Source organism: Lepidothrix coronata, unplaced genomic scaffold (assembly GCF_001604755.1).
Source record: "Lepidothrix coronata isolate B3197 unplaced genomic scaffold, Lepidothrix_coronata-1.0 Scaffold7, whole genome shotgun sequence".
Classification (NCBI taxonomy): domain Eukaryota; kingdom Metazoa; phylum Chordata; class Aves; order Passeriformes; family Pipridae; genus Lepidothrix; species Lepidothrix coronata.
This window is the reverse complement of record NW_016690187.1, coordinates 3,651,006-3,664,894: the sequence shown is the minus strand read 5'-3', so window position 1 is coordinate 3,664,894 and position 13,889 is coordinate 3,651,006. Positions and strand designations below refer to the sequence as shown.

The 13,889-nt window shown below is 41.3% G+C and overlaps 1 protein-coding gene across 9 annotated transcripts in view; it reads right to left on the bottom strand.

Annotated features, from left to right (window-relative positions):
* The window catches only part of PLEKHM3 (pleckstrin homology domain containing M3), a 150,090-nt gene that overhangs the window by 99,039 nt on the left and 37,162 nt on the right, over window positions 1-13,889 (bottom strand). For all 9 annotated transcript variants that reach the window (XM_017834449.1, XM_017834483.1, XM_017834473.1 and 6 more), the window contains exon 5: window positions 9,915-10,108. In XM_017834449.1, coding sequence (XP_017689938.1) covers window positions 9,915-10,108 — 194 coding nt within the window. The remainder of the gene's footprint in view (window positions 1-9,914; window positions 10,109-13,889) is intronic.

Below are 13,889 nucleotides of genomic sequence, written 5' to 3'. Positions count from 1 at the left end.
CTGCATCACGCCTTCATAATACATTTGGCACAATGTCAAAGACCACTTGAAAACAGTCAAAATCCAGATATCAGACAACATATGACACTGGGATTCCTCATTTGCATATAGCAGATTTATTAAAACTGATTGCTAATGAGTCAACTCTGAACAGCATTATGAAGCATTAGTATTTTTTCAGCTCAGATAGAATTTCTTTCATTAAAATTTCCCCTGATTACACAGACAGGCACTAAGCAGTGGTGCAGCTTTGCCAGGAACTGCATTATTTGCTGATGCTCTTACAGCACTGCTAAGGAAAACAATTAGCTAATGAAAGATTTCCTTTTTCAGGAAATTGCCTGAATAGCCCATAAAGCAGAAACTGTCAACGTCTTAGTATCGATGACTAACATCACATTCCCCTGCCTTCAAGGACAGCATTTTATTTCCTGCAAGTTCTAGCTCCTAATAAAAAGTGTGCAGATGAAAAGCAAACTCATGAATTCCTTTGTGAGTCTCAGCCAGTACAGGCCCTAATGACAAACATCCTATCCCTGTACCTGTCCCCTTCCCTAAGACATGTTAGTTTGCAGCAATAGCTCTGCAGAGCAGGCATCCAACACACCTCCTCCTTTCCAAATCTATTTCCAGGAAAAGAAATAGATACTGCCCTCCCAGTCTTATGCAAGACATATATATACACACACATACTTGGCACTCAAGTGAGAGGAGTGATTATTTCCATTGCTATGGAAACTGAGGCATAAAAAACCCCTCAGTAAGTAAGACTGGTCCAGTTTTGGATTTGCAGTTCTTCTATTGGCTCGAAAAATTAAAATTGGCCACAGAGAAACAGCTGAGCAGCTAAAGCTCACAAATACAACAGCATTTACAAAACCCCTTATGAAGCAACCAGATCAGTTCCTGTATGATTTCCAATATATGCAGAGGTGCAAACCACACCTTCAACACTTGTCCACAACACCAGAGGTGGAAAGCATACAGCCCCACGACTGTGAAATTCTGAAACTGCCTAAAAGGAGGACGCTCAGCCCCCAGTCATATAAATTGTCTTCACCACACCTGTAGTGAGCTGAGCAACTGCATCAAAAACACATCTTGCTGTGCAGCATGTCTGCAATTAAGATCTCATCCAGAAAATTTCTATTAGTCCCATTTGGAAGGAAAAACCAAAACTCAAGAGCTACCTGAATGTAACTGGCGAAGCCACCTCCCAAAACCTCATCTGTTCATTGCCAGTTTTTGTGAGCCTCTAGTGGGTGGGTAACAAGAATATAACAGACACCAAAATATCCAACTTAAACACATTTTCAAAAAAAATTCATCATAAAATGCAAGCAAATCAGTTGGGGCAGGACATCCACACAGTCCAAGTAGTCCAGTGAGCAAGAAAATGACTGATGGCTCATTTCCGACATCTTGCTTGCCTGCACAGGTTCTCTGAGCCTAATGAGGTCATGGCTTATATAAAGTCTTTTTCAGTAGTAGGCACACAGGACTAATTCAGAGCCTCTTGCTTCTCAACCCGCACACCTCCTCTCATGTAACTAGTAGGAAAGTAGAGTCTATGCCCTCTCCAACCCTCTGTCATCTGCAACTGAAATTGGCCAGAGGAAACCAAAGTCAGCAGAGAACAGCAGGTGAGATGAGGCTCACACAAACGCCATGCCATTGCATTAGTGTCCAGACAAAGTATTTCAAGGCATCCAGATCAACCTAAAATCACATTAATTTCAAAAATCTCACATAGACTAACAACAGGCGAAGATAACTACACTTCACTAGAAAATACTTATTTACTTTCTGCATGAGGTTTGCATCAGGAGCTTTGAGCATGCTTGGGTTAATACAAGACCTTGATCCAAAAAGACCAAAACATGTGCCTGCCTTTTATTTTTCCCTTGATATAAAGGTCCTTTATAAACACCAAATGGGAAATCTCCGATTAGTTATTTGAAAGCAAAATAATAGACGTCCGTTTTGTAAATCTCTTGATCGATGTGCTACAACTAACTAGATTTTTTTTTAATGTTGGTCAGTTAAAAGCATTCAATAAACAGTGTCCTTTCAGTCAAACCTTAACACAGAAAAAAACTGGAGTGAGCTAAACAGAGGTCAACCGCAAGATGTTAAGACTTATCACAATAAAAACTCAAACCTCTGCTGCTTCAGGGTGTGACCTGTGACCCTGGAGAGGCAAATGGTATCAAGAGCACATCGCGCTAAAAGCACCTTCACAGTTTGGAAGCTCCTGGACCAGTTTCACCATTGATGAGTCACAGGATTGAAGTCCTGTAAGCCCTGGCTCCTAGTCAGGGTTTAGGTGAAGCAAACAAACCAAGTTCAATGTTAAACAGCCCTCTAGCTTTGCCAGTTCCCGGGAACAATGAAATCCAAAGTCCTACTGGTTAAAGGTCCTAAATTGTTTTATTGTTATGTCCTAGATATAAACGCAATCAATGCAAGCAGGAAAGAAACCCACCATCAGAGACTTTTGGTCCAAATAAAAGAGAGAATTGAGCATTCTTAGTTTGTGATTATTACTCTTTTTTTGTTTGATACTTTGTAATCTGAAATATAACTTTCAGTCAAGACAGAACCAGAAATTTCATCTGTTCCCTTTTGGATGATCTTATCAGGTAAGTATTTGCACAAACAAAGGTTATCGTTTAGTGTCCTCTTGCAAACAGAACCACTGATAAGACTTTGCTTTTTGCATTTGGACAAAGTGTGTAGTCATGGTGCTTTGTTAGCACTAAGTAATTGCTCTGCATTTAAAGCCTGTTTATCATCAGCTTAGGTAATTTTTCTTCAACGGGTTAAATACCCTGACAGCTCTGCTAAAGCTACAACCTATTAATCTGTCCATGCCTGACACTATAACCAAAGTACAAACGTGATAAGCAGGAGGAACTCTTCTTTTTACAGTGCAATCAAAAGCAATCAAGTTTGCTGGCAGGTAGGCACAACCAAATCTCCTTTGTACTAAAAGGCCTGTTGAAACCTAGGATGGGAGGGGAAGCTGGCACCACGATTTCATGTGCCAGCCAGGAGCGTCTTGTTTGACCAGGTTGGGAACTGTATGACTGAGCTCTGACTCACGGGGGATGCAGATGCACCAGTCTAGCACACTGCCACCTCTCCACCCCTCTGCAGGAAGCTGCTACACCCACAGCTGGCAGAGCACCATGGGTACCAAGTCCATTTCCTCAAACAGCACAGTTCATTCCCTGGCACTGCAACTTACACCACCAACAGCTCACTTTGGAGCTACTGCACCACGCTGCAAACCAAAGCAGGTGACAGGCCAGCACATGCTGATTACTGCTGTTCCTGTATATTTTGCCCCTAGACAAGGGGTGAGATGCCCTCTGAGGTCTCTCCCCGTGTACCTCCACCAGCTGTGGCCGCATGTGGAGCAGACGGGTAGGACCTGCATGTGCCCGGATCTCACTGACAGCTCCAACTTCTCAGGGTTACGCTTTGGTTTTAAAAGCACAGAGGGGTATCAGTGAATTGCCGGTTATCCCAAATACACGTGGCAGGGTAAATAATATCTCTTGCAATACATTTGATATGGGTGCTGTTAATTTAAGTAGAGAACGGAATCAGAGGTGAGGGGAAAAGGTAGGATTTTTTGGCAGTGTTTCTAATTCCCATCGTTATGTTCAGGCTTTTGATTTTGTATTTCCTTGGAAATCTTAGCTCTTGGAAGTTTGTTGGGAGAGGAGATCCCAAACTTTCCAACTAACAGAAGTTACTCAGGAAAGCAGGAACCTGGGAAACTCTGTGATTTTTTAAAGTCAAAAGATATTAATAAATGGATGAATTTAAAGCAAAACATCCCACTACTTATTTATTTAATTCTCATGGTATTATAACAGATTAATACTTTTTTCTAATTCTATGGATTTGTCTAAAAATGTGTTTGTGAATTGTTTCACATTCAAGAGGTATGAACACTTCTGGTTATGCTCTGGGAACAGTCATTCCTACATATCTTCAGCCCACACTAAGTGCTAGATTTATTAGCAAGCATGTCCAGGTAAAGTTTTATTTCATCCTGTCAGGAAATTCCCCATGAGCATCCCAATATTAAAACAGTTACTCTCATCATCCATCAGCAATCCCGAACCAGTATACAAACTTTCAACTAAAATGCAGTACCTCAACCCTCCTTCCTCTGTGGTTCCTTAAGCAAGGTTACAGGAACATTGTGAAAGACAGGAATTAATACAAATCAAACTTAGGAATCAAGTAACACTGTTACTAAAAGTAGAATGCAGAGAATTAGACACACACAGTTTCATTTTGAAATCAAAATACCTTACATACTCCAATTAACTTGAATTTAAGAATAAGAAAATGTTCTTTGATTTTGTCAGGCACTTTTGAACCCTTGCAGTTTGCTGCTGGAAGTTCTGATATAAAAACATAAGGATAAAAATGGCACAAGTCATACTTAACACAGTGTCCACATCTAACAGGAACTTATTTTTAAATCATTACCTTTTTTTTAAAGCAAACCTAGTCTCAAAAAGTGAATGGAAACTACCCTTGTGAAAGGGATGTAATATTACTCATCTCTTTGACAAGGAGATGCAGGTGTGCCCCTAGACTGGAAAATGCTACTGTGAACTGAAAGACCTACCTGTCCTCTTGAAGACTTATGATGGAAAACTCTAGCATGCTCCTCAGCTGTATGCTTATCATGGTAGAGCACTGGCTTGTGCTTTTAGCCCTCCCTTGATGTGAACAGACAGCAGTACTGCCTCCACCCTGGTTGCTCTGGCACACATCTCATTGCTCCAGCTCTGTTTGTTACTTCCAGTTGAAATGAAAGCTCAAATTCCACCTTAACACCATCCCCTCAGTTTTAGCCAAGGACTTTTTAAGATGTTGACTTGCAAGACCTCTGGATACATAGTTACTTCATCCAAAAGGGAGAAGAGTTGAAACAAAGAGATGGAGGTGGTCTGTTTGTAGGAACTCCATCAACTGGCATGCTTTATTTCAGCCACTGCAACAACTACACCCATGTAGGATCTATACAAAACAAATGGTTTGTGCATACTTCTCTGCATTTATTTTCTCACCTTTCCTCACTTTCACAAAATACTCTAAGTTGGAAGGGACCCACAAGTATCATCGAGTCCAACTCTCAAGTGAATAGACTTCAGGATGTTGTTTTGTCTTAACACTGGCTCCTCTCGGGACAACCAGATATCCTCTTTGAATTGAGTTTCCCTCTTGCCCTCTTTCCAATCACCCATGCAATAATGGCAAGACCAATAGAAGAAGAAAATTTATCTCAGAGCCCCAAGTGCTATGAAACCATATCCTTCTGTTCCTTTCCTGCTCAAACTTTCTTTTTGCAGTTTACTGCTTTCACAAATTGTGTCTTTGTTCTCCTGGTTTGGAATTTTCCACTCTCCAAATGGCCTAACCATTGCAAAGAAAATGGAGAAAACAGTCTCCTTTGACAGTCTGGACATGACTTAGTGACCTTCTATTGTCCTTGGTCTGAAAGATGACATAGCCCCAGCTTCACACACGTGAGGTATTTGGTGGTATAGTGATTGCATAAGATCAGTCAGGATTCCTGCAATGTGTTTAGACAGGTTCCCCAATTGCCACACAAATATTTTGAAAGTAATCTACTCCTGTGTCAGAAGCAGGAGTCTAAGGCCTCACTGTAGGAAGTGACAGGACTCTATTGTTCAGCATTACTGAATTTGGGCTTGTTTCACTTCGTGCTGACAGACCAGCAGGCTCAGCCAAGACCACAGGTCTGCAGCACTGGAGGTGTACCTTTAACCTCCTGCAGCAACAGCAAGCTCTAATTTGGTCTTCCTGTAAGATGCTAAGTAATGTATCCAGCACTGAAGTTTTGCTAAGGTAAAACTGATGTATTCCTGTTCTGGAGCTGATAGACAAATGGTATCAGGCAGAGATGAGTAACAAGTGGGAAATGCTTTTCCATTTAGTTTCTCATCACCATTCAGATTCACTTACAGAACTAGAGCACTGCAACAAGCACTAATGCATAGAGGAATGTGCCACAGAACATTTACCTTGTGTCACTGTCATTGGCCTAAAGTATCTGGGCTAGCAGCACCTGAACTGCAAGTTTAGATAGCTGAGAGATAGCTGAGAGAGCAGAGAGCCCAGAGGGCTCCCCAGAGCCAAAGTTGACCTGGGTTACCCTACAGGAGACATGGAGGTACCTGGAGACATCCAAAAAAATCATTGTGACAGTTCCTTGACCTGAAGGACTTTCAATCACAACAGGAGCAAAGCAAACCCAGAAGAGAACTTGCATCATTCAGCACAGTTTCACAGAATACCCTCATTATTTAATGGACTTGGAGATTCTCACTGTTTCCCAGCCACCAATTTTATTCAGTCTGTCATGTTTGTGCCATTCATTTACCATCTCACAATCTGCAGGTGGTGGTGGGATCTGTACAGTTCCACTTGTACTAATTCTGTGTTGGCTCTAGGTTTCAGTCTTGTATGTTTTTGCCTGAACAGCAGCCACACAAGCAAAGCTACCAAAACAAGCGAGAACTTGTTGAGTAAAGATGTTTGAGGCAAATAATGTGTGTTGCAATACGGAGGTGACAGTTACAGCAAAGTAGGCATAACAACATCCCTTGTAAAACAGGGAGCTCAGCAACAGGGCCAGAGTCTCATCTGGCTAATATTAGAGGAACACTGCAGATACATGCTGGTGAAGGGCCTTATTTCACCTCCCAGCCAAGTCCAGGTTCCTTATTTTTTCACCTTGCAAATATAAAAAGAGTTTAGAATATAGTGGAGTAATAGGTGAGAATAAATCACTATAACTGATGAGACCATTTTTATTGCGAGCCTTCTAGCTACTTTTAGGATTTCTTCTGTGTCTTTTCCTTTCTTCCTTCCTTCTTTTCTACTTGCTTCTTGAAAGTTCACAATGTGGTATTAGCCCTGAGTTCTCTGCTAGATGCCAAGTTTCAAAGTTCTTAAAGTACCTATGTACCCCAAACAATATAAATAACGTGTCCACATTTAAACCAACTGGATCCTGAGCTAACCTGGTTTATAGCCATCTGGAAGTCTTCAGAAAAAGTGACTGTAAGCACTGTAAACACTTTTGTCTTCACAGAGGACACCAAGAGTTTCCAACTTCATTGCCGTCTTCATTTTGTGATCTGGGCTGAAGAGCGGGGTGTAGATTTAAAGTAGATGATAATGCAAATAGTATTAATAAAAGAAACCTCAGAGTGATCTGCTTTTCCCTAATAAGGCAGGCTCTATCAGTGTCCCAGAGGCAGCGAGGTGCCAATACAATTAATCAGTCTGTTTTTAGTTCTCTGTAGACAGCAATATTAACAGTTTGTTTCAATCTGTTTATATGGGTCTGACAGGTCTTCAAGATGCTGTGTTCACTTTCTTGTGATTAATAGTTATTCACATACTAAGGTGAAGACCAAGGAGAAAAAGAATGTTTTTAGAGCAGGACAGATAACTGGATTCTCTCTCCCAGTTTTTAATTTCTAATTAGGAAAGAGTACTAAGTTTAGGAATGCTCTCTCACCATACTGTTTAAACTCCTCCTTGTCTTGCAACTTGTCCATGTGATGAACCAAAGGAAAATTTAAATCACATATTTTCTTTGTTTACTTTTCAGCTCTGCTCTATAAAATCATCACATTGATAGTGAATGTCTGCACACTGGGATACTAGATGAAGAATGCAAAACCATTGGGAGCACTTTGAGCAAGGAATAACTCCTTCTGGGTAAGGAAGTTTTCTTTCTTTTCATATCTTCAAACCTCTTAAGAGAGATGTGAGGGAGCAGTTGACCACCAAATCCACTTCACAGACCAAGAAGGGGCTGGACTCTAAGGTCTGTTTTGTACATTCCTTCAGTGCCTTTTACACTTTTAACAAGTCCTGGAGATGCTTCCCTAGTACAAAACCAAACCCCTCCTGGGCTGGGGGTCCTTCCCTCCACCACAGAGAGCTTCAATTTGAGACAGTGCAAAGGAAACCTTAGATAAGAAACATTTGAAGTATTTTTTCCCAGTTTCCCCATCTGCCATTCTGGGTGTTTAATTTTGATACAGGGACATTTTCTCTCTCTTCCCTGCTCCAAGAAAAGACCATGCTCACATTTCTGTGATAATTTTTGTCCATTCTCTCTTCTGTCCATTTCCTCAGTATTTGTCATCTCTCCTTTTTGGAGGTAGGTTTTGGGGTTCCCCCTTTGCCCTGGTTTCTTCATTAATTCTTAATTTTCTGAGATCCCTTCCCTCTTTGAATCTCCTTCTCCTGGGTTTCTCTTATCCCCCCCTCTTTTTTTTTTTCTCTAGTTTATTGATTTCTCTGCTTAGGTCTCATTTGAACTCTCTTCTTTTACTCTCTTAATCAAGTCCATTCAGTTTCCTGCCTCCTTCTCTATTTTAACCAGAGAATTATTTTCTTCAACATTAATCAGAAAGCATCACTTCCTTTTTGCCACTTCTTCTGAACAGCAGCCTTCACAAATCTTATTTTCCTTTTAGGTTTATCACTGCTGAAGGGGATGGCATAGAAAATTTATTATAGCTGAATAGGAAAACAGCTTTGCAAGATAATTCCATCCTTTAGAATAAAAGAAGAACCATCCTAAATTTTAAAATGCTGTAAGCTGCCCTAACAAATAATAGAAATTGAGTAGTAAAACACAAGCACATATTAAGTGGGTCTGACACAAGAACTCTCCAGAAACCTGTTGCTGTATCCTTCTCTTAGTTGTTCTAGGTAGTTCACCAAAGCAATGACATGGGTTATGTACCAAATGGCAGACCAGCTCTCCTTACCTAGGATAAAGGCACTAGTGCAGCCTCCTCCCCCTTCCAGAGAATTCAGGTCCCTAAAACACCATGCTCAAAATACAGTCACCTGATGTCACCTGCTTGCCCTTCAGCAGCTCACAGTTTCAGAGCAGTGGCTTTCCTACTTGCAAGTCTTGTCTTAAAAACTGGGGTACAGAAATGCTTACAGATGCATCAGGTCAGCTGCATATGCCCAGAGCTACTCACCTCACAGTACAGCATGACAGACACATCTCCCCATCTCTTTTGGAGATCCACAACAAAAGTTATTTGGCTTTTTAAGGTCACAACTGTGGCTTGATGGTTTTAAAAAGATTGATAATTTTTAGCTTGTTAGAAAAATACAGAAGTAGCTGAATGGACTAAGATACAGCACTTCTAAAATGAAGTTCACTTATTATAGAACTACCATTTCCATCACAGCAAACGCAATATGAAACACTTTTTGCTGTGCTATGACTGTGTGTTTTCCAATAAACAAAACATTCACCACAGCCATGGCATGGATACTGACTGAGAAAGAGCCCAACTGCTCTAGTGTTACATAAATCACATGCTGGGTCATGTGCTGGGGGACTACATCTGGCTTCTGCCTCTGGGTGAGGTCATCTCACAGAAGAAGTCAGAAGCACTGGACAGGTGGTTGACTCTGGCCCCTCTCATGCTTTGCCACGGTGTGAGGTGTTTCAAAGTCCCAGCAGTGGCTATTACACTGTGATGCCACAGCAAGGAGCATGAGATATCTCACCTGACTGAAAATAATCACACACAGCCAGGAAGCCCGAGGAGGAGTAAAAGATATTCACCACAGTGTGTGACCCCCTGGACTGATAGCTGTCAAGAACAACTTTGGATATTCAGACCCTATAAAATCATTTTCTTTGCCATAGGATAACCCAGCTGCTCAGGGAAGTCAGATATAAACACACCACCTTTCTAAATGACTAACACCTTCAGAACTAGACTGTGAGAAAAAACAAAAAGTGTGTGGGGGAAGCAACATGACAAGGAAACTACATCCTTGTGCTGTATCCTGTCTATGGTTCTTACCTTCTACGCAGATCTTCAGCCACTGCAGCTCTGCAGCTGAACAAGTAGGCTCGGAGAGATTTTAGCTGCTGTCTCAGCCGGACAACAGTTGCCAGAGGTTCAACATGCTTGTACAGCATGGGATTTTCCTGCTGGATATCAATCAATGGCTCCTCATAAACATATTCCAGGAACTCTTTGGCTTGCTTTGATACCTGAAAAATAAAGTAGTTTAGTTAGGCTTTCCTCCCAGCTCTTTTTAAGCAGATCTTCCCCTCTGTGATCTGAGTTATTCTATGCACCTGAAAACTTACTATGTTATCAGTTACAAATGAAGACAGAGCTGAGAGAGATCAACTCTCTCTGCTTATAGCCAAGTCAAACTTGATCCAATGCCTCAAAATTGAGTGTATGAGATAACTTACCCAATGTAGAGCGATATCTGCAGCCACACACGCTTTTGCTGCAGAGTAACACATCTTACTAGATGTTTTTCAAGTCTAAAATCCGATTACCAAGTTTCTTCCCTGCCAGTATTTTTCTGTTTGTTTGTTGATTTCTTTTTGGCAAGAAGCAAGTTGTTGTGTTTTTTTAAATGCAGATAAATAAAACTGAATTTTGTTGGTATTACTCATTCCCAATATTTCATCTGCAAGAAGTTTTTCTTATGCCTTTTTCATTATAGTGCCCTGTTCTATCTCCACCTGCAAAGAGCTACTGTAATCTTGATAAATTCATGGGATTTCTGTTTCACTAGAAAAAATACTCCTGTTTCTGAGGTGAGAAGACCAAATTCCCTCTGGTTCCTTATTTCTGCATTTTGTCACAGGGATTACCTTAAATGAGCTGCAAATCACTTGAAACTGTGCTACAGAAATACTATTGGTTCCACAATTCAATTAGTCCTCCTGGGCCTTTAAATCAGTGTTTACATTGAGTGGAGGAAGGGATGAATTAAGCTAACAAAAGTAGAAAGGGCACAGCACTACTAAACCACAGCCTCTTGAGATTTAGGCAGTTATTTCCCTTCTGGGGCAGTATGGTAAGAAGTAAAAAAGAAACACACACTCTTATAAACAGCACCACTTCCAAAACCCAACACTAAGTTACTAGCTACCAACAGGGAAAGCCAGCCCCAAATGTAACCTTTTCAAAATGCATAATAAATATGTAAGAAATAATGCCAAGGCCTGCCTTCCCACCAATAACTACAGAGATAACACAATGTTTTAATTTAAATACAGCAGACCATAACTCCACAGGTTTCCCAGGCCCTGAAGCTGTATTAAATATCTCACCTATTTATATTAAACATCTCACTAATTTCTTCTTTTTTTTCTTTTTTTATTTTTCAAGTATCATGCATGTACAAGGAACTGTGCTGAGTGGAATCAGAAGTAACATGGAGCAAGACAAGCAACTTGGACTTTGTAGAAAAAAACTCTACAAACTCCAAATATATCAAGTTTTCTAACACTAGCAATGTTGATACTTTATTATGTTTACTGAAGTGCATAAAAGAGACTGCATTAAACAACCTGCTTTTACAATTATTAAACCATTTGACTGCAATATCTCAGCAATCCCCTGACAACTGCTGTATCTATAGCAAATATTAGTCCTCTTCCACCAACTAGCAAATTAAGGTATGTATTCAGTGATTCCCTAGGAGGATGTGAACACTTGGTACAATGACTAGCACCTCAGACCAGGAGGACCTCGTGCTCAGTGATGTCTTTGTCTATCTTCTCGCTTTAAACCTCTGCTGAAGTGATGGACTCCTCATCCACCTGCCCTGCTATCTTGGGAACTGAAGAGCACTTACTGTCCAAGTACTACACCCACACCTGTGCACACCTGTACCCCGTGTGGGGCGTTCCTCTGGAGGCATTAAGAGTACAGAAACAAAAAGATGCCACAACTGAGGTCCCCTGAGTGACTCTGCCATACATGTGCACTATGATGACAAAGCATTACTGTGCAGCTCTGGTGCTGCATGGTCTGAATTCAGCCTTTGAGGAGAGCAGCAAAGCAAGGCTTTCTCTCTCCTTGCCAATACAATGTATCCTGGAATTCTGATTGCAGGAAAAGTAGCTTTGCCCAGCACCACTGGCTGACAGATCGGTGTCAGTTCACTCTGCACACCTGACACAGGCACACATGTCTTGTGAAACATTAACTCACATTGCCAACTATAGCAAAGTTATAAGAAGTAGAAATGCAGTCTTAAAATGGGAAGAGTCAGGCAGTCGCAGTAATTCAGCTTGCTACCAGCCAATATTCTAGCATATGTCCTAGCATACTCACAGTCCCCCAGTTTTACTGGGCAGACAAGGCAATCCTATTAAATCAACCAGAAGGATTGAGAAGATGCAAAGGGCAACACGGTTTTAGCTTTAAATGTCATACAAGGATGGATGCTAACATTTTCCAGACCTTTCCTTTCTAGAGCCTGCAAACTTACAGTTCAGAATTCAATTACCAGAAGTCAGCCTCCCTTGAAGCCTTCTGGCACAGGGAGTTCATTTCCTGCTGTGTTTGTCTGGCATTTTGCACAGGCTGAAAACCACCTGAACCAAACTGCAATACTTAGTGAGTTTTGTGTGCAAACAGGGAAAACAGTTGGCCTAAGTAAAAGGAAGAAAGGATGTTCACAAGATCACGTCTTTTCTCTTCCCTTCTACCAAACACACGAAAAACACAAATACGAAGACAGTAGGGAGACAGTGGAAAAAAAAGCAAACCTGGGGACTGAGCTGCTGCTTTGGTTATGACAGAAGAAACATGCCTTACTGCCAAGTCCTTTCAAAGAGCTTCTATGGCAGCCAAGAGGATTTTTATTTTCCTATACATGTGCTTCCAGGTGTTAAGTGTATTTGTTGTTTTTCAAGATCCTGGGTTATGGGAAGAGACAACTCTACAGATTTTTATCGCTTCTGTTCTTTTATGAAGTATCTTGCCAAAAGCAGACAAGAACCTCTCAATTTCAAAACTTATTTAATTGATGTAACAGTTTACAGCTGCTGCTCAGATGTCAAGTCCATGAAATTTGAAAGAGAAACGTGCCCAATTACACTGTAAAAGCTCATATCCTACAGTACCTACTGGTGTTTGCTTTGCCAGAAACAGATAGGACAGACCCCAGAAACCCCTATGGAGGCAGGGAAAAGGTGGCAGTGGGAAGGAGTGCAGGTTTACAAACTCTTCATTCAACTTTGCTTCCATTTGGTGGATTGACTGGCATCTTTCAGACTGTGTAAAACAGAAGCTTTTGAAGACTGAAGCCCTGTTTCAGTTCTGACCATCAAATGTGGTATGTATTTATTTCCCGCAGGACCTCTTTGGGATGTGCCACGAGTGTGGCCAGGGCCAAGTCCCTCACTGCAGAAACTCTACTTTCAGGCATTGTTGTGCTACCTGCAAGGAGCAGGGTTATGTGTATAGGAGAAGCTCTGTTGTTTATCTTTATTTGGGATGTTGCTGCACGCTGGCCAATTATGGGAGGTGAAACGCTGACAAATTAAGTGTCTTTTAAAAATAAGCCAAAAGAAAATTATTACTATTAAGATCATCTCAAGGAAGCGAGACAAGATATCTATCTTTGCCAAATCATAGAATCATAGAAGGGGGGGGTTGGAAGGGACCTTAAGGATCATCTAGTTCCAACCCCACTGCCATGGGCAAGGGCACCTTCCACCACAACAGATTATTCAGAGCCCCATCCTGCCTGGTCTTGAACATCTCCAGGGATATGGAGTCCACATCCCCTCTGGGCAACCTGTGCCAGTGCCTCATCACCCTCACAGTAAAGAGTTTCTTCCTAATATCTAATCTAAATCTACCTTCTTTCATCTTAAGGCCAATCCCCCTTGTCCTGTCACCCCTGGCCCTTTGTGAAAAGTCCTTCCCCAACTCTCTTGTAGGCTTCTTTATGTACTAGAAGGTCTCCCTAAAGCCTTCCTTTCTCCAGGCTGAACAATCCCAACTCTCTCAGTC